The 23,882-nt window shown below is 47.7% G+C and overlaps 14 protein-coding genes across 14 annotated transcripts; 9 read left to right on the top strand and 5 right to left on the bottom strand.

Moving 5' to 3' along the window:
• Nucleotides 1-258: 258 nt before the first annotated feature.
• V1512DRAFT_246230 (SUR7/PalI family-domain-containing protein) lies at nucleotides 259-1,080 on the top strand (the record flags this gene model as incomplete). The annotated part of the gene is made up of 2 exons (XM_066914418.1): nucleotides 259-579; nucleotides 631-1,080. 2 exons carry the CDS (start codon nucleotides 259-261, stop codon nucleotides 1,078-1,080), a joined length of 771 nt encoding a protein of 256 aa, XP_066773087.1.
• A 337-nt stretch (nucleotides 1,081-1,417) lies between these two features.
• On the top strand, nucleotides 1,418-2,141 carry V1512DRAFT_274614 (uncharacterized protein). The gene is made up of 2 exons (XM_066917787.1): nucleotides 1,418-1,639; nucleotides 1,690-2,141. Exons 1-2 carry the CDS (start codon nucleotides 1,472-1,474, stop codon nucleotides 1,987-1,989), a joined length of 468 nt encoding a protein of 155 aa, XP_066773086.1. The 5' UTR covers nucleotides 1,418-1,471; the 3' UTR covers nucleotides 1,990-2,141.
• Nucleotides 2,029-3,226, bottom strand: V1512DRAFT_221665 (small GTPase superfamily). The gene is made up of 5 exons (XM_066913723.1): nucleotides 2,950-3,226; nucleotides 2,706-2,879; nucleotides 2,585-2,655; nucleotides 2,233-2,536; nucleotides 2,029-2,184 (listed from the first exon to the last, which is right to left on the bottom strand). Exons 1-5 carry the CDS (start codon nucleotides 2,978-2,980, stop codon nucleotides 2,141-2,143), a joined length of 624 nt encoding a protein of 207 aa, XP_066773085.1. The 5' UTR covers nucleotides 2,981-3,226; the 3' UTR covers nucleotides 2,029-2,140.
• A 133-nt stretch (nucleotides 3,227-3,359) lies between these two features.
• Nucleotides 3,360-5,269, top strand: V1512DRAFT_221661 (aspartyl-tRNA synthetase). The gene is made up of 4 exons (XM_066913722.1): nucleotides 3,360-3,487; nucleotides 3,538-3,667; nucleotides 3,720-3,870; nucleotides 3,920-5,269. Exons 1-4 carry the CDS (start codon nucleotides 3,408-3,410, stop codon nucleotides 5,218-5,220), a joined length of 1,662 nt encoding a protein of 553 aa, XP_066773084.1. The 5' UTR covers nucleotides 3,360-3,407; the 3' UTR covers nucleotides 5,221-5,269.
• A 165-nt stretch (nucleotides 5,270-5,434) lies between these two features.
• V1512DRAFT_221659 (uncharacterized protein) lies at nucleotides 5,435-8,946 on the top strand. The gene is made up of 5 exons (XM_066913721.1): nucleotides 5,435-5,987; nucleotides 6,036-6,200; nucleotides 6,252-6,407; nucleotides 6,449-6,551; nucleotides 6,601-8,946. The coding sequence occupies exons 1-5, from the start codon at nucleotides 5,600-5,602 to the stop codon at nucleotides 8,804-8,806; spliced, it is 3,018 nt and encodes a 1,005-aa protein (XP_066773083.1). The 5' UTR covers nucleotides 5,435-5,599; the 3' UTR covers nucleotides 8,807-8,946.
• Nucleotides 8,928-9,737, bottom strand: V1512DRAFT_251834 (serine hydrolase FSH; the record flags this gene model as incomplete). Its single annotated transcript, XM_066914689.1, has 3 exons — nucleotides 8,928-9,356; nucleotides 9,405-9,659; nucleotides 9,702-9,737. The coding sequence occupies 3 exons, from the start codon at nucleotides 9,735-9,737 to the stop codon at nucleotides 8,928-8,930; spliced, it is 720 nt and encodes a 239-aa protein (XP_066773082.1).
• Nucleotides 9,702-11,790, bottom strand: V1512DRAFT_259305 (ATP-grasp domain-containing protein). Its single transcript, XM_066915620.1, has 4 exons — nucleotides 11,585-11,790; nucleotides 11,220-11,279; nucleotides 11,104-11,176; nucleotides 9,702-11,057 (listed from the first exon to the last, which is right to left on the bottom strand). The coding sequence occupies exons 1-4, from the start codon at nucleotides 11,663-11,665 to the stop codon at nucleotides 9,937-9,939; spliced, it is 1,335 nt and encodes a 444-aa protein (XP_066773081.1). The 5' UTR covers nucleotides 11,666-11,790; the 3' UTR covers nucleotides 9,702-9,936.
• A 69-nt stretch (nucleotides 11,791-11,859) lies between these two features.
• Nucleotides 11,860-12,577, top strand: V1512DRAFT_203903 (uncharacterized protein; the record flags this gene model as incomplete). Its single annotated transcript, XM_066913311.1, has 2 exons — nucleotides 11,860-12,221; nucleotides 12,271-12,577. 2 exons carry the CDS (start codon nucleotides 11,860-11,862, stop codon nucleotides 12,575-12,577), a joined length of 669 nt encoding a protein of 222 aa, XP_066773080.1.
• Nucleotides 12,417-14,279, top strand: V1512DRAFT_259301 (Bystin-domain-containing protein). The gene is made up of 4 exons (XM_066915619.1): nucleotides 12,417-13,343; nucleotides 13,391-13,573; nucleotides 13,626-13,770; nucleotides 13,831-14,279. The coding sequence occupies exons 1-4, from the start codon at nucleotides 12,799-12,801 to the stop codon at nucleotides 14,239-14,241; spliced, it is 1,284 nt and encodes a 427-aa protein (XP_066773079.1). The 5' UTR covers nucleotides 12,417-12,798; the 3' UTR covers nucleotides 14,242-14,279.
• A 668-nt stretch (nucleotides 14,280-14,947) lies between these two features.
• V1512DRAFT_270062 (HSF-type DNA-binding-domain-containing protein) lies at nucleotides 14,948-16,739 on the top strand (the record flags this gene model as incomplete). The annotated part of the gene is made up of 4 exons (XM_066917592.1): nucleotides 14,948-15,045; nucleotides 15,093-15,160; nucleotides 15,207-15,725; nucleotides 15,769-16,739. 4 exons carry the CDS (start codon nucleotides 14,948-14,950, stop codon nucleotides 16,737-16,739), a joined length of 1,656 nt encoding a protein of 551 aa, XP_066773078.1.
• Nucleotides 16,740-16,902: 163 nt separating this feature from the next.
• Nucleotides 16,903-18,285, top strand: V1512DRAFT_259294 (HAD-like domain-containing protein). The gene is made up of 3 exons (XM_066915618.1): nucleotides 16,903-17,081; nucleotides 17,131-17,217; nucleotides 17,260-18,285. Exons 1-3 carry the CDS (start codon nucleotides 16,966-16,968, stop codon nucleotides 18,128-18,130), a joined length of 1,074 nt encoding a protein of 357 aa, XP_066773077.1. The 5' UTR covers nucleotides 16,903-16,965; the 3' UTR covers nucleotides 18,131-18,285.
• Nucleotides 18,032-19,580, bottom strand: V1512DRAFT_259293 (uncharacterized protein). The gene has a single exon (XM_066915617.1). The coding sequence runs from the start codon at nucleotides 19,444-19,446 to the stop codon at nucleotides 18,256-18,258; it is 1,191 nt and encodes a 396-aa protein (XP_066773076.1). The 5' UTR covers nucleotides 19,447-19,580; the 3' UTR covers nucleotides 18,032-18,255.
• Nucleotides 19,581-19,863: 283 nt separating this feature from the next.
• V1512DRAFT_204018 (Dolichyl-phosphate-mannose-protein mannosyltransferase-domain-containing protein) lies at nucleotides 19,864-22,200 on the top strand (the record flags this gene model as incomplete). The annotated part of the gene is made up of 4 exons (XM_066913313.1): nucleotides 19,864-20,012; nucleotides 20,067-20,183; nucleotides 20,228-20,379; nucleotides 20,426-22,200. The coding sequence occupies 4 exons, from the start codon at nucleotides 19,864-19,866 to the stop codon at nucleotides 22,198-22,200; spliced, it is 2,193 nt and encodes a 730-aa protein (XP_066773075.1).
• A 673-nt stretch (nucleotides 22,201-22,873) lies between these two features.
• Nucleotides 22,874-23,869, bottom strand: V1512DRAFT_259290 (Sedlin, N-terminal conserved region-domain-containing protein). The gene is made up of 3 exons (XM_066915616.1): nucleotides 23,727-23,869; nucleotides 23,441-23,683; nucleotides 22,874-23,388 (listed from the first exon to the last, which is right to left on the bottom strand). The coding sequence occupies exons 1-3, from the start codon at nucleotides 23,766-23,768 to the stop codon at nucleotides 23,167-23,169; spliced, it is 507 nt and encodes a 168-aa protein (XP_066773074.1). The 5' UTR covers nucleotides 23,769-23,869; the 3' UTR covers nucleotides 22,874-23,166.
• Nucleotides 23,870-23,882: the final 13 nt, after the last annotated feature.

The following is a 23,882-nucleotide window of genomic DNA, read 5'->3' as shown; positions in this document are numbered from 1 at the left end:
AAACTCTCAGGTAAACAAATTTAAAATCTCAGCCGAGCCCGCTTTCTCGTGTTTAATTTGTGTCTCTTATTTTATGAACATTCTATTGATCTTCTTCAACTCAGGTTAAAATAATTTATAATGGCATTGCACAGGGTACTGTTCGGTTCAGTCTCTTTTTTCTTCACATGTGGGTATGTTAAAATTATTCTTTTTGTTTATACCACGCAGATCTCTTATTAACGACGTCACAGAGCAACAATCTTGTTGATTTTCATCATGCTTGCTGGTGTTAGAGAGTCGACTCCTCTAAACAGATTCTATTATTTAGAAGCAGACACTTCTGGTATTCAAGGTGCTCCTGATCTTACTAGATGGGCACTTTGGAGTAGATGCGGAGTTCAAGACGGACACAATGCGAACTGCACCGACAACACTCCTGGTTATCCATTCAGACCAGCACAAAATTTTGGAACTACTCAAGGAGTTCCTCAGGGCTTACTTGATCATAGCCAGAAATACTACTACATGTCCCGTTTCGCTTATTCTTTCTTCTTCTGTTCGACCATTTTCTCTGGTCTTGCAGTACTTTTTGGCTGGGTATGTACGCTTTTTTTATGTCGTCATCATATCATCTAATGTCAATGTTAGCTGGGAATGTGCTCCAATTTATTTTCTGGTTGCAACTCTATCTTGACGTTCTTGGGTTTCCTAACCAGTGCTATTGCTACAACGTTGGCCACTGCCCTTTACGTGAAGGCTCGTAACGCGTTCCGTAATGATGGTAGAAGTGCTCATCTCGGCACTAAGTTATTTGCTTTTGCATGGACGTCACTGTTGTTGCTGTTCCTCGCATCACTCGGATATTTGTTGGGATGTGTGCTCGGTCGATCCAAGAGCCGTCGCAGCCAATTTGACGGCCCGGTTCCGCTTCAAGACGAGAAGCGGTCTAAAGGCAGGTTCTTCCAGCGCCGTGGCCGCCGTGACCAATACCCGGACGGCGAAAGTCAGACTCATGTCATCAACGGGCCCCAGTCTGACCGCGTGCCGACCCCGGACCGCTCTAGCTTCTATCGTGAAGCTCCTTACCGTGAGACTTGATTGGATTTAGTCCCTAATTTCTTATTACTGCGTGTATGTGAGGAAAACAAATATGTCGGAGATGGTAATGTTTAGTGAAATAGCTCTTTGGTACCCACTTGTTTTGATTGTAACTCTACTAAATCTAATTATAATTTGTTCTGTTCTTCTTGGAGTAATATAAAATAGCTAGTGAGCATGTGTGTGACGTAATCGTCGGATATTTGTTAGATAAACCGATGTGAACGGATGAACGGTAGTCAGTAACTAAGGGTTTAGTATATATAAATAGGGTTAGGGTGACTTTTGGAAGGTTCGGGTTGGAAAATAAAAAGGATTCGGTCAGCACCTTCTTTCACGGCTGTTCAGTTCTCTTCAGAAATCAATCAGAAAAAGTAGTATTATTTACAGCATGCCTAGATCTTCAGGACGTTCTTCTTCTTCTCGCAGCGCACCGCCTAGGCGTCAGATGTCGACCGCACCTGCTGCACACCATCCTCAACCGCCGGTCCCTCACCACGCCCCTCCTCCACCTGCGATGCACCAATCTCAGCCTCAGCAGCCCGGTCTTTTTGCTCAGGTATGTAGATAGTTGAACGATAATAAGATGAGGGTATTAACGTCTATTAGATGGCATCTACTGCAGCAGGTGTCGCTGTTGGATCCACTGTAGGCCACGCACTCGGCGGTGCCATCGGCGGCATGTTTGGTGGCGGTTCGTCTAGCAACGTCGAGCAGTCCAACGCTGCTAATGTTGTTCCTGCTCAGCAGCAGCAGGCATATGCTTCAGAGAACACTCAGGCCGGTGTTTGCGATATCGATGCTCGGAATTTCACAAAGTGTTTGGATGAGAACAACGGAAACTTCCAGATTTGCGACTGGTACCTGCAGCAGCTTAAGGCTTGCCAGGAGATGAGCCGAAAGTATTAAAGAAATTGTTGTTTGACAGTTCTCAACCACTCCGTTTGTTTGGGTTTGATTAATGGATTAAATCTTTGTACATAATTTATAATCCAACATTCAAATCGTAGTCGTCTATTGACTTACTTACTGTAGACGGATAGACAAAACCAAGATTAAACTACAATATAATACATGAGCTATCTGGTGGATCATCCTTAGCTCCTATTGAAATCAGTACATAAACAAGGAATGGCAAAAGAACTAACAAACCTTTCGGCTTCGCACTAAGCGCACACCGAGCAGCCTCGGTAAAGCATTCATTCACACCTCTGTTCTTCTTGGCCGAGCACTCGAGAAACCGTAGCGCGCCAATCTTCTGCGCAACAGCAAGTCCTTCGTCGTAGCTGATGTACGACCTCCGCCCATCAGGGAAAGTACCGTCGTTTTCGTCATTGACGGTGCTGCGTAGGTCGCACTTGAGTGCCACCAGCACCAACTTGACTCCTTCACAGTGGTCTGCAATCTCACCAACCCATCTAGTTTGTACGTTCTCTAGTGAATCTCGGGAATCAATCTAGAACAATGTGAGGCGGTAAAGAATTATAAATTAAATAAAACTTACACTGAAGCACAGCATGATTGTGTGGGTGTCTGCGTATGACAGTGACCGCAACCGGTCGAATTCTTCCTGACCTATTTGTTTAGTCAAACGAGCCTTTGCACAGGCGGCATATGGTCCATACCTGCAGTATCCCATAGTGACAATTGAACAGCTTGTCCATCAACAAAGATATCATGTACGTAATTCTCAAACACTGTTGGTTCATAGACTTGTGGGAAATATCCTCGAGTAAAAACATTGAGCAATGACGTCTTTCCACAGGCACCATCCCCTAAAATAACAATTTTCCGTGATACTAAGCAAAGATATCAGTCAGCATATTGCCACATGCTTCAACTAACTAAAACAGCCAGTGTAGCACTTACTCGGCCGTTTCGAACTTCCACACAAAGCCATAGTAATGATTAATCAAGTAGATTATATCGATAGACAGCTGTCAGTCTTATTGGCTGAATATGCTCAATTAATACGAATACTCAAGTTCAATGTTTCCCCCGTGTCGTGTTCAACCATGAGGCGCTTCATTATGTTTACTTAGTTACCCTGCTTTAACTACTCTCTGCAAATAAAATGTTAAATCCCTGATTTCACGTATTTAAAGTAAATAATTCTAGTATTTTAAGTGTGTTTCAGTCAAATAAGTGAATAAATAAATAAGTAATTAATATCCAATTCAATGTCTTCAATTGATCCTTAAATACATCGCCATCAGAGTCCATACTCAACTTTACTCAAAGCCGCTCCAAAACTTTGTTCCGTCAAAAGTTCTTCGACTCTATAAATTTCTCTTCGCAATTCAAACCATTTGAAAGATTCACACGAAATGGCTGAGGAAACTCCTCTTGTTACTCCTCCAGCTACTCCAGCACCGGCTGAATCATCTGCTCCTGAAGTCGTGTTAGGGTATGTCACTTCGTTCGAGATCTGTGACATTGCTGAATAGTCATATTTAGTGAGGATGGTCTACCTTTATCAAAGAAAGCTTTGAAGAAGCTCGAAGCTGCTCGCGAGAAAGAACGCAAGAAAGCTGAAAAAGCTGCTCAACTTGCGGCCGAGAAAGCTGCAAAGGATGCCAATGAAGTTGTATGATGTTTTAATATAATAAGGCTCTGCGAGTCATGACTGACATTTACAGGATTACTCGGTTGGCAAGTATGGCAAATTGCCATTGATCCAGAGCACTGAGAAGAGCGGGATTCATCGTATTGAGATCAAGAACATTGACAAATCATGGGAAGGAAAGGACGTCGTCTTCCGTGCTAGAGTTCACACGTCTAGAATGCAAGGTATAACTTAGTCTACAGATTTATATGACTTGATTTTAATTGTATATAGGCAACAAGATGTGTTTTTTTGCTTTTCGTCAGCGTGATGCCTTGATCCAAGGTCTGGTTGTAGCAAACAAAGACGCAATCTCAAAGCAGTTCATCAAATGGGCAGGTTCAATTTCGTTGGAGAGTATCGTCCTGGTCAAGGGCAAGATTGCTGCTGCTCCTGAATTGATCCGCTCTGCCACTGTGCAGGATGCCGAGATTTTGGTCACTGAGCTGTTTACTATTGCCGAGACTCCTAACCAGCTCCCAATTTTGATTGAAGATGCGTCTCGAAGCGAGACTGAGGCTGAAGAGCTGGGACTGCCGGTCGTCAACTTGGACACCAGATTGGACTCTCGTGTCATTGATCTCAGAACAGTCACAAACCAGGCAATTTTCAAAATCTCGTCTGGCGTGTGCACATTGTTCAAGGAGTACCTTTTGAGTTTGAACTTCACCGAGGTCCATACCCCTAAGATCATTGCCGCCGCTTCAGAAGGTGGTGCAAACGTGTTTCAAGTTAAGTATTTTAACGGCAGCGCGTATCTGGCTCAGTCCCCGCAGTTGTATAAGCAGATGCTAATTGCGGCTGATTTCGAGCGAGTGTTTGAAATCGCACCCGTGTTTCGTGCCGAGAACAGTAACACCCACAGACACATGACTGAGTTCATGGGCCTTGATTTCGAGATGGCGATTGAGGAGCACTACGACGAAACGATTGACGTTTTATTTGGACTGTTTTCGTACATTTTTAAAGGGCTGCGTGAGAGATTTGGCAAGGAAATTGACCTGGTCCGACGACAATATCCTGTCGAAGAGTTCAAGTTTCCTGACCAACTTGTCAGAATTCCATTTAAGGAGGGAATCGCAATGTTGAGAGAAGCTGGCCGTGATTTGCCCGAGTATGAAGATCTTAGCACGGCAGACGAGAAGGCTTTAGGACAGCTTGTGCGGGAGAAGTACGATACCGATTTTTACATTCTCGACAAGTTCCCTCTTGCCGTACGGCCGTTCTACACGATGCCCGATGCCGATGACCCGAATTACTCCAACTCTTACGATTTCTTCATGCGAGGCGAAGAGATTCTGTCTGGCGCCCAGCGAATTCACGACGCGGAGTTGCTCAAAGAACGCATGAAGGTTCACGAGGTTGATCCTGAAGGCCCGGGACTTAAGGACTACGTTGACGCATTTGCGTACGGGGCGCCGCCTCATGCGGGAGGTGGTATCGGTCTGGAACGTGTAGTGATGTTTTTTTTGGATTTGAAGAACATCAGGCGCGCAAGTTTGTTCCCTCGTGACCCTAGAAGATTGCGTCCATAGGCGAATTATTAAGTAGCTATTCTTTCTATCCATATATAATATTATACAAAGTGCATTGCACTCGTAAAAAAATCTCCGACACGTTCAGGCACATATTCATCGCTGTCGAATGAGGCTAATCCTAAAATAGTTTAAGAGCGGTGCATTTTGTACGCAGTTCTAAACCTTATTCATACGCGTATTTTTTTGTGGGTCATTCCCTTTCGTCGCGCGTGCTCGCGAACCTCAAAATTCCGTAACTCCAAATCTCGACAAAGTTTTCTTTTCAATCGAAGATTCCGTGCATTAATTAAGGATCCTTTTTACTGACAAACAGCAAGATCATACTCATAAGCAAACCATACGCTCTGCTCAAGAAACGCGTCGAGACCCCTATTGCATGCCAAACAAGACCATGAATTTCCTGTCCCGCAAACGGGGCAAAGACAATCACAAAGACGCAGGTTTGTCACCGAAATTGCCAGCAGTTATTGTTGAGAAAGGGTTCGATCCAAACAGCTCAGCAAGTCTGTTCCAGGCATCATCAGACCAGAGTTTCCACAATGGCAAGCCGAAACAAGCCGTTGCGGCCCAGCAACGTGCGAGTGCGCCTGCGCCGACTCAGCAACAGTATCCTTGGACTCAGAGGAGGTTGAACGGGCCTATGTCGCCGATGCCTCGACACGGGCATTCCACCAGCACCGCGCCGTCTAAGAGTGGACAGATCTTCATATTTGGAGGAATGAGAGGCACGACGGCAAAAAATGATTTATGGGTGATTGAAAGTGGTATGCCTTTTTGCAGCGGAGATTGTAATGCTTGTTGACTTGGGACAGATTCATACGGCGTTCGACAATTGCAAAGTGTGGCTGATTTGGTGAGTCCAAGATCTGGACACGCATCGGAAATAGTTGGAAATGCGTTTATTGTGTTTGGAGGAGACACGCGTTACGCTGGCAGTAAGGAAAAACCAGATGACAGCGTTTACTTTATGAATATTTGTGAGTACATTCTAAACTAAGCATGGCCGGCATTTGACTGATCTGGTGTAGCAAGCTATTTATGGTCAAAACCATCTGCCACAGGTCAGAAACCGTGTGGACGATATGGACATACGTTGAGTGCCATTGGATCAAGGGTTTATATCTTTGGCGGACAAGTTGATTCGCAGTACTTCAATGACATGTTTGCATTCAACTTAGGCAGCTGTATGTATTTCATTCACAGCGCAACATCTCTAACCGGTCAGCTAATTCCGGATTGAAATGGGAACAACTTTATTCCACAAGCAGCATGATTCCGAGACCACGGTCAGGACATTCCACCGCTGTCTTTGACGGCAAGCTCTACATGTATGTACCTGGTATCTTCGTTTCTACCCACACGCTGACAGAGATCCAGACACGGAGGTTCCGACGGCCACGAATACTTCAACGACACGTGGTGTTTTGATCCATCCACACGCGAATGGACAAAACTCGATTGCGTAGGCTACATCCCGCACCCGAGTGCCGGGCACAAGGCCGCCGTTGTAGGAGAGTACATGTACATCTTTGGCGGACGCACGACCGGCGGCGCCGAGCTGGCTGATCTAGCGTCTCTCAGACTTCCTGCGCGCAGGTGGTACATGTTTCAAAACATGGGCCCGGCGCCATCGTCCCGGACAGGTCACGTTATGTGTACGTTTGGCCCACGAATCGTGACGCTCGGGGGCGAGTCTGCAAATCCGGCCAACGACGCGAACGAGGCCATGATTGCGTACAATCTTGAGACCATGAGAATTAAGTACCCACAGCAGTCGACCGAGAAGCCGGTCGAGCGCGTGCTGCATAAACATAATCCCTGGCGCGAAGACCAGGCCCGCATTGCACCTCGTTTACGGTCCGCGGACCCGAACGCAGGCAGTGGCGACCACAAGTACCGTGGCGTGCCCCAGTCAGGATACAGGCAGTCCGCGGCAGGTCCGAGACCGCATGCCAATCATGAGAACCGCCCGGTGCACGACCGTCATGAACCCCACAAGATTGCGAGAGATGATTACGACATGCACGTTCGGGGCCGGGCAGGCCTGCCTCTCGCGGGTGCCGGTTCAGGCGGTGTCAGATCCCAGCGCTCGACGCCGGAACTGCGCGCACAAAAGTCGCCCACGCGCGCACTGTCGCCGCTGCATGACATTGACGGGAATGAAATGTCAAGCAAACACCAGCCGGCGTCACCGAAAGAGTCGCAAAAGATGTTTGCGGGCCAACTATTAAGTTCGCAGTCGGCCGTTACGCAGCCGAGGCGCCAGAGACCGGGATTGCGATCGAGCAAGTCGGCAGACAGTTTGGCGAGTGTAGAGGCTGCCGAGTCGCTTTTTGCAGCGATTCAACCGCTGAGCGGGTGCGAATTCAAGGAGGCCGTGCACGAGGGTGGCGGCGAGCTTGCCGAGCTTGAGCGGTTGCGTCGGGCAAACAAGTGGTTTGAGACTGAGTTAATGCTTGCACGGCAGGCCGGGTTCAAGCCGTCGCGGCCGGTCGACTTCACGCACATTGAGCTTGAGCGGGCGGCGGTCGGGGTCGATACACGAGAGCAGATGTTTTTGCAGGCCATTTTGTCGCTCAAGACCGAGATTGAGCAGGTCAGGACGCAGGTGCACGCGCGCGACACCGAAGCTGTTGTTCGGCTCGGCGAGGTCGAGAAGGAGCGGGACGATGTGATGCGGGAGCTTGCGTTGAAGGAGGTCGAGTTTGAAGACGGAGCCAAAGTAGCGGAACTTGAGCGTCAGCTCGAGGCGGCCAAGGTCGAGGTTGCGGCGCTGCAGAGCGAGGTCGCTGGGTTGACACGGGACACTGCGGAGACGCATGAGGCAAGAGGAATTGAATTTGACGGGCTCGTGGCGGATTTAGAGATTGCTCAGACAGAAGGAGAAGGATATAAATCCAAACTTGGCGAGCTTGAGCTAGAGCTGGAGCAAGTGCGTGCTGAGCTTGAACGTGTGCAGGGCGTTCATGATGGTGAAATCGAGGCACTCAAGAGTGAGCATGACGGCGAGCTTGTGCGGGTCCGGAGCGAGCATGAGGGTGAGCTCGAGCGAGTTCAAAGCGAGCATGAGAATGCGCTTGAGACAATAAAGAGCAAGCACGAGAATGAACTTAAGACGATCAAGACCGACGGGCACGCGAGCGCGGCAGAACAGGTCGCAAAACTTCAATCCGCCAACGAGCAGTTACAGGCCGACAACCTTGCGATGGGGCAAACCATTTCTGGTGCCGAATCCGAGATTGCGTCGCTGCGCAAGTTGGTCGACGAGTACGAGTTGCAGTACGCCGGAGCGGTACGCGACGTCCGACTCGCGCTCGACCAGTCTGACCGGCAGACCCGGCTGTTGGCCAAGCAGGTCGAGTTTGCGCGGGGAAGCCAGGTGTCTGCCGAGACGAAGCTGCGCGAGGCTACCGATGAGGTTGTGAGTTTAAGAAGTAAGTTACAAGCCGCTGAAACCGAGGTCGAGCGGTTGAGTGCACATAATGACGCGTTGACGAGCGAGGTCAGCGCTGCGAACACGGCCGTGCTGAGTCGGCTGGGCGAGTTTCTTGACCGGTCGGCTGCGCGTGTGAATGAAGTTTAAACGTTGCATTTTGTTTGTCTTTTGTGCGATTGATTTGCATTTTGTTCTTGTGTTTTTTTGTCATATTGAAAAGTGTATTTGTAGGTCATAATCAATCTAACCATCTAGTTATCGCACAAACTCACATGCCGCCTCCAATCGAGTCAAACTCGTCTTCCCAGTCGTCTTCTTCTACATCTTGCTTCTTATCTTCCCTGACCGCGTTCACGACCCAGTTACACACTACCGTCAGCGCGTCTTTCGAGCTCGGCACGAAATGCCCACCCGGGTGGGTGAACACTGTTCGCGAGTCATCCGCACACGCGTCGATAAGCCACCGGCTACGCTCTTCAGATACGACGGTGTCGACCGATCCGAGCACATGTAGCGTCGGCGTCGTCAGTCTCGGGGTGTACATGTACTGGTGCTGGGGCAGCTTGGACTTGAAGCCCGAGTACAGGACCGCGAACTTGAGAGCCGGAGTCTCGGGAACGAGGGTTGACAATTGAGAGCACAACATGCCTGCCAGAGCTGCGCCTTGAGAAAACCCAACTACGCCGACAAATGGGCCCTTGTCTTGTAAGTCTCGGTCAATCGTGTGTGGTGGTTGTCAACTTACCTCAGTCCTGACGTAGTCCGCCAGATACGCAAACGTCTTGTCAAGACCAACGTAGTCCTGCTTCTCGTTGTCCAAGACCCACCATCCAAAACTGTCTTCATCAATGCCCTGCCCTTGAATCTCTGCCCGCTCTTCAGGGTCTGCGCTGTCGGGCACTGACAACTTGATTGGCGCTGTCGGGTAGTGTGCACTGAACCCGAGCTTAATGAGCGCCTTTCGCAAGGCAGCGGATTTCTTTGAAAACAATGTGCCGGACTGTGATTGTAAGCAATGAATTAGCACTTTCAAACAACTTACTTGCGTGTAGCCGTGAAGAAACAGGACTTTGTTCATTTTTCGTGAGTCACTCGTTATGCCAGTCGAGACAGTCTACAAGGTATTTAAACTCTTAATATATAAATAAGTCTTCTCTATATCGAAGCAAAAATTACACAAAAACGATGAAAATTTATACGAAGATGCTTTAAAACACCGAATTATCCAGTAATCCTAAATGGTTCACCAGCATTCCGCAGAATTGACTACCGGAAATCTACAACGGCAGCTCGAACGAGACCGTGACGTCACTCTCACGAGCAAGCGACACGACCTTGGACAGCTGACATACCTTCTGTGCGGCCTCGTCGAGGTCAGTGAACGAAAAGATCTTGAGTCCGGAATTCGAAATCAAACGGTGGGCCTCTTCGAAGTTTGTACCTTGAAGACGCGCGACGATAGGGACCGTGATATTCATCTCCTGGGTGGTCGCAATAAGACCCTTAGCGATGTTGTCGCAGCGGACGATACCGCCGAAAATGTTGACAAAGATCGCGGTTACTTTGGATTCACGCAGCAAAATGCCGAACGCCTGGCGAATGGCCTCGGCGGTGGCACCGCCACCACAGTCAAGGAAGTTCGCAGGCTCGCCACCGTAGAGCTTGATGATGTCCATTGTCGCCATGGCGAGACCGGCGCCGTTGACGAGACATCCAATGTTGCCGTCGAGCTTGATGAAATTCAAACCGTACTTGGCCGCCTCGAGCTCGTCGTGGTCTTCCTGCGAAATGTCTCTGTACGACCAGACCTCTTCCTGTCTGAACGACGCGTTGTCGTCAAATCCAAGCTTGGCATCCATGGCCAGCACACGGTGGTCGACGGTCTCGGACAGCGGGTTGATTTCGACCTGAGTGCAGTCCTTCTCCTCGAAGACCTTGTACAGCTTCTGGATGACGTCGGCAGCCTGCTTGGTGGCCTTGACGGAGAACCCAAGTGCGGTCGCAATGTTGTACGCAATTTCGTCAGTCACACCGGTGTGGATGTCGATTGGAGTCGACACAATGGCCTCGGGGCTCTCCTTGGCAACACCTTCAATGTCCATACCACCCTGGCTGGACGCGACAATGACGGGTCCGCGGGTGGTACGGTCGAGAAGGATGGCAATATATGCCTCACGACGGACAAACTCGCGCTCTACAACATAGACAGCCGTGCAAAGCTTGCCGTGGGCACCGGTCTGCTTGGTGATGAGGTTATGGCCAATCATCTGGTCTGCGTAGATTTTGGCCTCGACCGGCGAAGAAATCAACTTGACACCGCCTTTGAGTCCGTTGTCAAACGTACCTTTGCCACGACCACCGGCGAGAACCTGCGCCTTGATGACCATGTCTTCAATACCTTGAATTGTTAGTGAACATGTCAATTGCATTGTGATTTCGCCTACCCAGTTCACTAGCGACCTTCTCAGCCTCGTCGGCGGTGTAAGCAGGTTCACCATCAGGGACGGGAACACCGTACTTTGTAGTTAGTATATGAATACATAACAAGGAAACGGCATACCTCCTTAAGGATAGCAGCGGACCGGAACTCATGAAGCGACAAGAATCTTTTTTGAACAGTCTAAACAAACAATTAGCACACGGTTCATAGTAATTAGAGTCCTGAATCGTGAAAATCCATCGGCAAGTCCAAATCGTTTGAGCTGAATGACATAAACAAACATCCGATAATGGGCACCTGCCATCCGACGGGAATGACCCAGGTTGAATGTTATTCGAATCAATTGAGACGAAGCAAGCATTGGAGTTTGAGTGAAAATAGTGATCAGCACAAACAGATCAAATGCAGAAAAGCACAGAATCAACTGATAAAAAGTTGATGGAACCCGTTGATTGTAGCAGGAGTTCAAACAAAAGGGAACAGACCTGGGAGAGCGCGCCAGCACGCGAAGCCCGAGACGCGATTGCGAGACGGGAAGAAAGAGCAGCAACGCTTTTAAAGAGCATTGCGAAATTGGGACAGGGGAATTGAGGCGAAGCAAAGAAAAGGTTGAGGTTTTGTGAAGGAGGGAAAAAGTGGTGAAGTTTGAAGATGGTGGAGGGACCGGGAGTAGTAAAGGTGATGATGATATTAAGGGTTTTGTGTTAAGTCGGGTCGAGATGTATTATTTGTTTGGGATAAAGGCAGGAGCGGTTTGACGATGGCATCAGAGAGTGCTTTGTTAGCATCAAAATTTGCAATTTCTGCGACACAGACTAGAGCATTAGTAGCATCGTGGCTTGTTCAAGACAGTGTGAGTAATGTTAGTACTAGCAGTGATAGGATTCGGAGTAGCGTACACGGTTCACAAGATAAGGGAGAAAAGAAAGGTCAAAAAGGCCAAGTTGAAGGAGAGAACGGAGTCAAGTCAGGAGGAATTAAGTCAAGAGAAAATGGGTCAAATACAAGAGAAAAAGTGGAAGACCAAGGGGAAGATGGACAGGATGAAGTATCAGCAAATGACGAGTTAATTGAGGATGAGGACATTGAATTCAACAAGAAGTATCATGTTATAGTTGGAAGGTACTATATGTGTATATATACGGCGTATTGGATATCACTAATAAGACAGAGGAGGAATAGGGACACCGAATCAAACAGAGGAGTCTACAGGTGTAAATTCGTTCAGACAGAGAAAGACAGTTGAGTTTATGAAAAAGCAGATTGATAGACGGAAGGCAGAAGGACATAAACGGATAGTCCCACTTGAACAAGAAGAAGAAGAAGAAGAAGAAGAAGAAAGTCGGAATTCGATCAAGGCGAAGTCAGTCGATGTAAATGGACACGTTGATAAGAAAACGAAGATGTCGATACTGGATGATCTGTTGATGACTAAGCAGCAGAAGCAGTCGAGGAAGCACAAGCACAGAAAGCGATAGGACCATTAGGAGGAGGTTTTAAGTCTGTAGCGCAGATACGCAATAAGCAGTACGTGTAGACGAACAGCAGTAGAGACGAACAGCAGTAGAGACGTATGCAGTACGAGTCACAAATGTGATTCAGGGGGAAATCACATGTGATCGACTATAATTTTTTTTCCCAACGATGAACACTTTGACGAAGCTGACGAAGTTGACGAAGTTTCCTGAAGTGATTCATTATGTCGAAAAGCACAAAAGTAAATCATACGCCTCTCCATGTCGAGTATCAGACTGCGGCACTAGGTGACGGTAAATTGAAAAGCGTATCGCGTGGCAAGCGACGTCGTGAGAACGATGAGCTTGAGAATGATGAGGACGAGAAGTTTGTTGATGCGGTCACGTCGCGTAAGATTCTTGATTTGGCGAAACAGCAGCAGCAGGAAGTCGAGCAAGTACAGACTAAAGCGAAGAATGAGTTGCGAGAGGTTGAAAATGACGAGGATGAGGACGAATATGAGGATATTGATGAGGATGAGGATGATGAGGACGAAGAGGAGTATGAGCAAGAACAGAACGAGGAACTACACAAACTCGAGAATAATGAAGAAGCAGCTGTATTTGACAAGTTCTTTGCATTTCAAAGCGGTCAAGGCCAGGGGGGCAAACAAGTTACATTAGCAGACAAGATTATGGCCAAGCTTGAACAGCAAGAACGACAAGCTCGTGGAGAAGTAGAGCCGGAGGAGCCTGAGTTTCCTGCCAAAGTGATTGAAGTATATGACAAGTGAGTGATTAAAGTATGGGTGGGGACTTCATGATTAACATGGGCAGGGTCGGATTACTGTTATCGCGATATCGATCAGGCAAATTGCCAAAGGCGTTTAAGATTATTCCTGCATTAAAGAATTGGGAAGATGTTTTATTTTTAACAAACCCCGGAACATGGTCGGCAAATGCGTGTTATGAAGCGACAAAGTTATTTATCAGTGGCTTACCAGCGAAACAGTCTCAACGGTAAGTCTTGAAGTTTGACGGAGAAGGTGTTGTGATTATTAATTATGAGCAGATTCATTAGCGATATTTTACTTGATAGGGTTCGGGATGATATTCAACAAAACAAGACATTAAATTATCATCTGTATCGGTCATTAAAGAAGTCATTATATAAGCCAGCAGCATTTTTTAAGGGTTTCTTGTTTCCATTATGTGAGGTGAGTCTGTTCTAGTGTGAAACAAAGTCGAAAGAAGCGAGAATTAAATAAAGAAATTAGAGTGGAACGTGCACTATTAAGGAAGCTGTCATTGTTGGATCAGTTCTAGCGAAGGTTTCGATTCCGTCATTACATTCTTCTGCCGCCCTTCTTCGACTAGCAGAGATGAATGAGTATAATGGAGCCAATTCACTTTTTATGAAGATCTTAATTGACAAGAAGTACGCATTACCTTACAAGGTCATTGACGGAATTGTTTTTCATTTCCTTCGATTCCGGGCCGAGAAAGAGAAGAAATTACCGGTCCTTTGGCATCAGGCGTTACTAGCATTTGCTCAACGGTACAAAAATGATATCACAGACGAACAAAGGGAAGCGCTTCTAGAAGTTATTAATTTATGTGGACATGAAAAGATTAGCCCTGAGATTAAGAGAGAATTAAAAGAAGGAGTCAGTCGAGGTAGTCTTTGATATATTATATTATATTATATTATATTATATTATATTATATACTTAATTATTAGTAGTGGAAACTAATTAATTGTTGTATCTTCACATATTAGTAAGCGATTATGTAATAGCAAAAGGGGAAAAGTTTAAATTTACCAGCCTCCTGGATTCTCGAGAAAATCATGTCATTCAGTTTTTTTATCGTTCTAATATGTAAATTGATATACATATAATATTAATACAGTGCAATACAAATAGAAACAATAAAATACAATATAAACAAACAATATAAACAAACAATATGAACAAACAAGATAAAGCAATAATAAAGAATAAACGCCACAATAAATAAAGCTGGGCATTAAAGTGTCTTCAACCAGAGACACAATCATCACATCATCACCGCCGCATCATTTTTTCTTCTTTCACTCTTTATATACGCATTATATATATATATATATATACATTATACTATATACGATTCTATATATTACTGTATAATATGTCATTGCAATGTCCATGAAATTAGGTACAAATGAAAGACCTGATTCAAACAATCAAAATGAATCCGATCAAAATGAATCACTCGAATCAAGTTCAATTCCAAATTCAACCTCAAATGTGCAGCCAAAAGTAAATCAGTCGGCTTTTATTCATAAATTATACAAGTATGTCGTTATATGACACTATATCCTGTATGTATATCTCATATACTAACATCTATAGCATGCTAGAGGACTCATGTATTCAACATCTGATATCTTGGACGCCTACAAATGATAGCTTTGTCGTGTCTCCAAATGAAGAATTTTCAAAAGTTTTAAGGTACTCATCATCCAATACTTGGTTATCAAGCCATACTCATATCACAGTCAATACTTCAAACATACAAACGTCTCTTCATTCGTTAGGCAACTGAACATGTATGGATTTCATAAAGGTCAGATCAACTACAACATCTCACACATTCATACTTACATCTCTAGTCAACGACGTCTTCCATGCTGGATCAACTCCCGAAACAGGGCAGTGGGAATTCAAACATGGCGAAAACAACTTCAAACGAGGCGACGTCGAAGCCTTGCGTGGAATCCGCCGTAGAGCTTCTCGCCAGTCAGTTGCTCATCGGGATTCTACTTCGTCCAAAAGTGGTTCGGTGTCTTTGCCAATCACTCCGATTTCACCAAACGGCAGCTTACTCACAAACTCATACGTATCAGAACCACCAATGCATGGAATAGTATCCGCCACTCCAACAACTACTTTACCAAACACAGACGCTCCTCAACATGCAGTCGTGATCTCGGCTGAAAGTACAGATGCCATGCGACTAGCTAATTTAGAAAGCACAATGTGGAGACTGCAAGACTCACAACTACGGCTGCAGTCAAGATCGGATATGGTAGTCGAATCTGTTCGGTCATGTCAGGACTGGATTCGGAGTTTAATCTCAATAGTGTCCAGAATGCCGCTCGGGACCGAACTCACATCAGTCGAAGCCGAACGTACGTCTCCTATACTTTGACAAAATCAATTTTAACAATTTAGTCCGTCATTTACACGATGAAATCAGCAGAAGAGCACAGCTACTCTCAGACGAACCACAAGCATACGCAAATCTCCCACAAGTTACAGACGACAGACGGAACTCAATGTTTAAACCACCCTACCCAGCGCAGGAAAACGTCGTACCGCCGTCAGTCACATCAGTACCTCAGTATTTGCTTGGCCAACCCTACGGCCTGAACCCACCAATGATGCGCAGACCGGGTTCATACCCATCTCCATCTCATGCGTTACCTAGACAGAACCCAGCCATCAGACGGCACGCAAGCTCAGAAGTCATAGCAGGAGGCGACCCTAGAAGCCGGAGCTGGAGTGACATGTCGACTTCGACTGACAGCAGTGGTGGTGCACTCGGAGCTGTGGCCGGAGCTGCAACCGGAGGCGGAGCTGGTGCAGGAGCTGGAGGGCCAGGCGGCACGCGAAGAAGTCTCCCTGGTACATTTTACAGCCACGAGCACGCATTCGTGGTCGACCAACGGCGGCCACAACCAACCTCCCAAGCAACTTCACCTCTATCGCCGTCCTCAATCTCTCTCTCGCCTTTACACCAGCCAGGTTCTGGACTCGCCAACATGCGCCGCGAAAGTGTCAATCCGGCTGTCCAGTTCTCGAGCGTGAACCAGCACTACAGAATCCATCCTGAGTCACCGAATCTAGCACCTACCTCTGGTCGAACGTCGTACTCGCCATTCCCGACCTCTGGCTCGGTGGGACCAACAAGTATGCCGCAAAAGTCTCAGCAGCCAGCCGCAATCCCGTCTCCGACGTTACAAGTCCGCCCGCAGCCGCGGCCACATCAAATCCCGCCTTTGACACCGTCAGCAGTACCACGACAGTCGTCTGGTGTCGGAGTTCACTCCTTACTGAACCCGCTTGACAAGACCGAAGCCGTCGACACCGAGAGTCCGCCGCTGTCGCCGCTGTCGATGGGGCGGAAACGAAAGAAAGAATAAACGGATAGAAATAATTTTATTTTGTAAGATTTGCAAGATTGATAATTGGCGTTTTTGGAATTAATACCATATTTTGATTATACGAACTGCGTAGAGTACAACACCCTCAATTACTGCGGAAGTTGCCGTAGTTGGCCCGACGTTCTTCACAATCAGGCAACGAGTCAACGAACACTTTACGATTTCTTAGTCTAATCGTTTGTAAAAGATTAACTTGCCGGGTAGAATGTTTAGCTTGACATTCTCTACTGCTCGAGCATGGTCGGGACGCGGTTTGCAGTCGCGGCAGTTTCAGAGGTTCAGTTCACGGTTTAACAGTGCCGACTTTGCATTTGCGTTTGAGTATGATGGGCTTTGGTTTGTGAGCGAGGCTGGCGGCTGACGGGAACAGTATTGACGGAGTGTTGTTACGAGGATCAAAAGCGTTTGACGAGGCAAAGAAAGCATTACAATTTCTAGAAAACAATAAAGTGCCATGGTATGTCTATTTCTACGCAGATTGAAGACTGGCTAATAACAGGATACTACTGACCAACGGCGGCGGCAAGACAGAAGCCAAACGCGTGTCTGACTTATCTTCATCTCTCGGTCTCGATATCTCTACCTCGCAGTTTATACAGTCGCACACACCGTTCCGCCGGCTGGCAGACACGTACACCAAGATCCTTGTCGTTGGCGGCGACGGCGACACGTGTAGGTCCGTGGCCGAGAGCTACGGATTTGCTGACTGCGCCATGTCTATCGACGTGATTGCGGCCGACCCGCACACTTGGCCGTTTCACCGGTACACGCCCGACGCGCTTGCGAACCTCGCCCGACCGCTGTCGGCGAGCAAGTTTGACGCCGTGCTGGTGTTCAACGATCCGCGCGACTGGGGCTGCGAGGTGCAGGTCGTGACGGACGTGCTGACGTCGCGCGACGGTGTGCTCGGGACAAAGACCGACGACCTGGTTCAGACCATGCCGATTTACTTCTCGAACAACGATCTGCTCTGGGCGAACGAGCACAAATTTGCGCGGTTTGGCCAGGGTGCTTTCCGCAGCTCGCTGGAAAAAGTGTTTGAAGATTACACCGCGCGAAAACTGCGCAGCGTGATTATAGGCAAGCCATTCATCTTCACGTACGAGTACGCGCACAAGGTACTCGACGAGTTCCGTGCCTCAAGGTACGGTTACGCAGGACACGTCAAGCGGGTGTACATGGTTGGCGACAACCCGGCGTCTGACATCCGCGGCGGCAACGATTACGGGTGGCACTCGATTTTGGTCCGCACGGGCGTGTACAAAGACGGAGACGTGATACCCCAGGGCTCGGTCCCGAAAGCGATTGTCGAAAATGTGTACGAAGCCGTGATGCATGCGGTCGAGAACGAGGCCGCGAGTAGACACTAGACATGCCAAAATAGATTTAAATCCCCCGGTTTTCCATTCACAGCCCTGACCTGAACGACGCCGAGATGATTAAAGTGTAGAATTAACGAAAGACTAATACAAAACACAACCCAGACTCCGGTTCTCTATGCAATCCACAACCCTCCGCCTTCGCGGTCGCTCAGGACCTCAATCAGCTCGCTTACCTCTTCGTCGTCTTTCGTCCACCCGAGCTTGATGCTCGCGCGCACGATCCTAAGTTTCGGCAGCCGGCCCTCGAGCACCGCGAGCGCAATGTCATCGGCCTGGATCTTGCGCGACTGGCCTAGCATGCCGCTGCAGTCCAGGTCCAGCATCTCAAGCGGGTGCGGCTCGGGGACGTTTTCGGCAGACAGCAGCCGGTGCGTGATGTAGTCCGTGCTGACAATCAGCGTCCGCAGGTTCGGGCAGAACCTGAGCGCCGAGTCGAGAGAGTTGTAACCAAGTGCGGGGAGCGGGAACGTGACCCTGAGCGTCGTGAGCGACGGACCGAGACGGTGGCACAAAGACCTGACCGAGTCTGTCTTGACAAACGGACAGTGCGCGAGGGAAAGCGTCTTGATTGTATGTGGGAACGCGGTGTTGAGAATGAAGTCGTCAGAAATACCGCCTGCGAGCCCGAGCTGGGCCAAGTTCGGGGGCCAGAGCTCGTCTTCAAAGTCGATGCAGAACACGGACGAGCGCGGGAAGTGCAAAACTGTGAGTTTCTGTAAATTGCGGATCGCAAGGAAAAGCTCACGCAGGTCGACCGTCTCAGACACAAGACTGAGGTCGAGCACACGTAACTTGAAGCACTGTCTGACCGAGACCAAAGGTGCGTACCCAAAACTTGTCTGCGGCGCGTAAAATTCTTCGAGATGAGACGAACAGCGACGGAGTAGTCGCGACGTGTATGAGTTTTTGCCAGATTGAATGATAAAACGCAGGTCGAGAATGTGGACATAAGAGCCTAGAGTGTTGCTGGTTGACATCGTGTTGACGAACGAAAAGTAGTTTTTTGGAGATAATCTCGGACGCCTGTACACTCGAGGCAGCGCAGCATGATACCATGCTCTTGAAACGTACAATAAACTAGTCGGAAACGGCGCCGGGATGAACGACACGATGAGCTCAATGATTTCGAACGGCAAATGCATCTTGGTCGGGTCAATCAGGACCGGAATCGGTTCGGGCGACGACGATGGCGACGGCAGTAGCGACAGCGATGACACCGACAGCGACGACGAACTCGGCGACGCGACAGTAGTGTCGTCCTCGAGCTCGGCAAAATCAAAGTCCTTCTTGGTTTGAGGATTCATGACGCCATATTTCTTCGTGGGAGCGCGTCCCTTACGGGCCTGGCGCTTGGTCGGACCTGTCCGAATAGTTTATGTGAAAAAAAACAAAAGAACAGACGAATTTGTTGGTTTGTCTGTTCTTTTGCTCGCCTTTGTTAAGTCGAACAATGAAATGGCCTTTGAAGTCGAGATTGAGTATCGTCAACGTCAGCGTGGGTCTTGTACTATACAATACCCTTACATGTTACAAATTTGTAGTACAATACCCTTGGAGTAATTTACACGCGTTTCAACTTCGCCTCGACCCAAACCAAACTTGACCGCGTTTTCGTGTTGAAATTGAGGAAATCGTGAGACTAACCGAGTGATTTGTGTACAAGCTTATTCAATTGACTTGAATCACGCTGTTTTGATTGCCTAAATTAGACAAATATAAACATGTCGACCAAATTTTCATCCCTGCCACGTAAAGACAAAGCCGTCGTGCTTTTCATGACCGGGCTAGCTGTCGTCGTTCGGCTTTACAAGATCTGGCAACCGACGTCGGTTGTATTTGACGAAGTTCATTTCGGCGGATTCGCGTCAAAGTGTGTTTTGGAGTATGAGAGTTTCTATATATATATAGCTGACTGAAGGCACAGGTATATTAAGGGAAGGTACTTCATGGACGTTCATCCGCCATTGGCGAAGATGCTGATTGCACTCGCCGGGTACGTAGCAGGGTTTGACGGCAGTTTCGACTTTAAGGAGATTGGAAAGTGTGTTCAATTGTACACGTGATTATGCAGGTCTGATCTGATAGGGATTACATTGAGAATGGAGTGCCGTATGTGGCGATGAGAATGCTGCCTGCCACGCTTGGAGTGCTGGTCGTTCCTGTTGCGTATTTGACCTTGAAAGCGTACGGTGTCACGACGACGTCTGCCGCGCTCGGAGCATTGCTGGTGATTTTCGGTGAGTCGATCGGGTGCGATCTGTGGACATTGACTGACGTTTGCAGAAAACGCGTTGACGACTCAGTCACGGTTTATTTTGTTAGACTCGCCGCTAGTGTTCTTCACGGCCCTGACCGCGTACGCGTGGGTTAACTTCAACACGCAGACCGCGTTCAGCAAAGGTTGGTACTGGTACTTGTTCTTGACTGGGTTTTCGCTCGGCGCGACCGTGTCTGTCAAGTGGGTCGGTTTGTTCACAATTGCGTGGGTCGGGATTGGGACGTTGTCTGGGTTGTGGGATCTGTTGGGGGATTTGAGCGTCAGTCCGAAAGCATACATCAAGCATTTTGTATTGCGGGCAGTGTTTTTGATTGGCGTGCCTGTCTTGTTTTACCTTTTCATGTTTGGCATTCATTTTATTTGTCTTGTCAACCCCGGCGACGGAGACGGGTTTATGAGTTCCGAGTTCCAGGCCACGCTGAACAGCAAGGGAATCGCCGACACGCCAGCAGACGTTGCGTTTGGTTCGCACATTACAGTCCGACACCTCAATACTCAGGGCGGGTACTTGCACTCGCACGACCATTTGTACCCGACTGGGTCAAAGCAGCAGCAAATCACGCTGTACCCTCACAAGGACGACAACAACATGTGGCTGGTCGAGAACGCGACCGAGACCGAGACCGCAGTCGACTCGCGTGCGATGTTGCCGGTGACGTACATTCGCGACGGAGACGTGATCCGGTTGCAGCACGTCGCGACCGGCCGCAGACTGCACTCACACGACATCCGGGCCCCTGTGACGGAGGCCGACTGGCAGCAGGAAGCGAGTTGCTATGGGTATAAAGGCTTTGGCGGCGACGCGAACGATAACTTCCGGGTCGAGATTGTCGAGACCAAGTCTAAGCCTGGAAAGTCCAGGGAGCAGTTGCGCGCGATTGAGACCAAGTTCAGGTTGGTGCATGTGATTACCGGTTGCGCGTTGTTTTCGCACAAGGTCAAGCTTCCAAGCTGGGCGTACGAGCAGCAGGAGGTGACGTGTGCGAAGCAGGGGACGCTACCGAATAGTATCTGGTACGTTGAGTACAACGAGCACCCAATGTTTAGCCCCGACGCGGAAAAGGTGAACTACGACAAGTTTGGGTTTTTCAAGAAATTCGCCGAGTTGCAGAAGGTCATGTGGACTACGAACGCGGGATTGGTCGCGACGCACACGTGGGACTCGCGGCCGCCGTCGTGGCCGTACTTGCGACGGGGGATCAATTTCTGGATCAAGGACCACAGACAGGTGTACTTGCTCGGAAACGTGTTTACGTGGTGGGCGTCGTTCGGTGTCGTGCTGCTGTATGTTGCGTTCAAGTTCGGTCTGACTTTGAGATGGCAGCGCGGGTATAAGGATTACAGTGATGCGAGCGTGCGGTGGTTTAACGACAAGGTTGGCACGAACGTGCTTGGGTGGGCGTTGCATTACTTTCCATTTTTCCTGATGGAAAGACAGCTGTTTCTGCACCACTACCTTCCTGCGCTGTACTTTGCGATCCTGGGCGCGGTAGTGGCGTGGGATTTTGCGACTAGAAAGGTGTTGCGGAACAAGTACGTGATTGCTGTCGCGACCGGTCTTGTTGCTGCGGCAGCGGTATACGTGTTTGTGCTGCTTTCGCCGTTGATCTACGCCGAAGCGTGGACCAAGACGCAGTGTGAGGACTCAAAACTGATGGCTAATTGGGACTTTGATTGTAATACGTTTGGCGAGAGTTATGAGGCTAGTCGGGTTGTTAGCCATGAAGCGGTTGCTACGGAGGCAGCTGAGGCTGTGAATGCGGTGCGAGATGAACTGTAGATGAAAATATATTAAGTAACATGAGGTCGTGAACTGCATTAATCGTGAATAGTTTTGTTGGTGACTTGTGGCGTTCAAGTAGATTATCGACTGTCAGGACTTGGCGATCTTGATGGAGTAGGTAAAGGGATAGAGTCAATGTCAACTGTATATTAGCAATAGCCAAGGCAGAAAGGTCTTTTCAAACATACTTCCCAGCGCATTCAGTATGCGTACGTACTTTTTGACAAATGCCTCAGCTCTTGCCAGGGCGATCTGAAGTTGTCTGTGAGTGTTATCGAGTCTGACGGTATCGATCATGCGTTCATCTTGTCCGTATGAATGTCTTTGTTTGATTTCGTTTTCCGAATCAGCTTTTGCACGGAGATAAGTTGACATTGTAGATTTGAAGGATTTGATCAAGTACTCGCGTTCGAGTTGAGTGATTTGAGGCGGTTGCTGTGGAGGTGGAGGAGTGTGTAATTGAGAGTGCCATTGTTGATTTAGTGAGTGAGTTGACGAGGGAGAACACCATTGAGAAGGCATTTTGTCATGGTGTTTTGCGTGAGAGAGCGAAAGCTGAGCGCTGAGTGGGAAAGGGTGGGATGTACGATGTGCGTTTTATTCTTGTACGTCCTGCTTACGTATAGTGGACTATAGTGTATTTTATAGAATATTGACTATATTTACTATATTGACTATATTGACTATATTGACTATATTGACCATATTGACCATATTTACTATAGACTAGTGAATGTAGTAATACCAGTGACTGACTGTATAGACAGTATAGTGACCGGCTATAGTCGGCTATAGCGTGGTGACAGTAATGACTATAATGTATAGTTTATGTGACTGCAGTGACTATGACTAGCCTATATAACACAGTAGAAGTGACTGTCTGGACTATGGTATAACACAAGTGCTGACTGTAGTATAGTATAGTAGAAGTGCTGAGTATAGAACATGGTATAGGAATTGTCACTATGAAGACACAGTCTCGCTAATAGACTGATTTGAATATGACATTACAACATTCTCAACTGAATGATCGTCATTTGACAAAGGCATTGTCCCATTCCAAGCATTAACAACCCTTGATACGTTCAAATCGAATTTAACGCTCGTGATTGATTTTCTTTCGTCTAGAGTATAGAATGGATTACATACTAATGAAATGTATGCGAAATGCAGTGCTCTAAATATCTAATTAATCAGTATACACTGTCATATACCCATTACAATAAAGAGAACATACACTCCTTATTTCACTTCCAATGACTTCACCACTTCCAAATCCAAGTACTATTTTGATACCGGTGTTCGTCATCCAACCGTACAATGCCATTCCATCTTGCACTAACAGTAATCCAAAGTCTGAGTCCAGCGATTTGTTTAGAAGAAGTCTCGATGAAAACACGTCAAGTGAAATGTGAGCAAGAAAATGATACTTTAATTTGTTTGAAGAGGATTCAAAGTTCTTTATATAAAGAGGATTGTTCTAATTATTAGTAATCATTTAGTACTTTATTATATGATCTTACTTCTCTTCCCATAAACGCGACCATTCTAATACTTGACACCATTCTGTAGTGCGTGTAGTGCGTATAGTACGTGCAGTGAGTGTAGTGAGCGTAGGTGTCGGATAATGAAGTACACGTTTAAATGTATGATCCCCATTTTACCGTGCTCAACCACTA

This window comes from Lipomyces arxii (genome assembly GCF_038497795.1).
Source record: "Lipomyces arxii strain Phaff 12-163 unplaced genomic scaffold V1512scaffold_3, whole genome shotgun sequence".
In the NCBI taxonomy this organism is placed as follows: Eukaryota; Fungi; Ascomycota; class Lipomycetes; order Lipomycetales; family Lipomycetaceae; genus Lipomyces; species Lipomyces arxii.
Note: the sequence above shows the minus strand (reverse complement) of the source record. Positions and strands in the feature narration are given on the sequence as shown.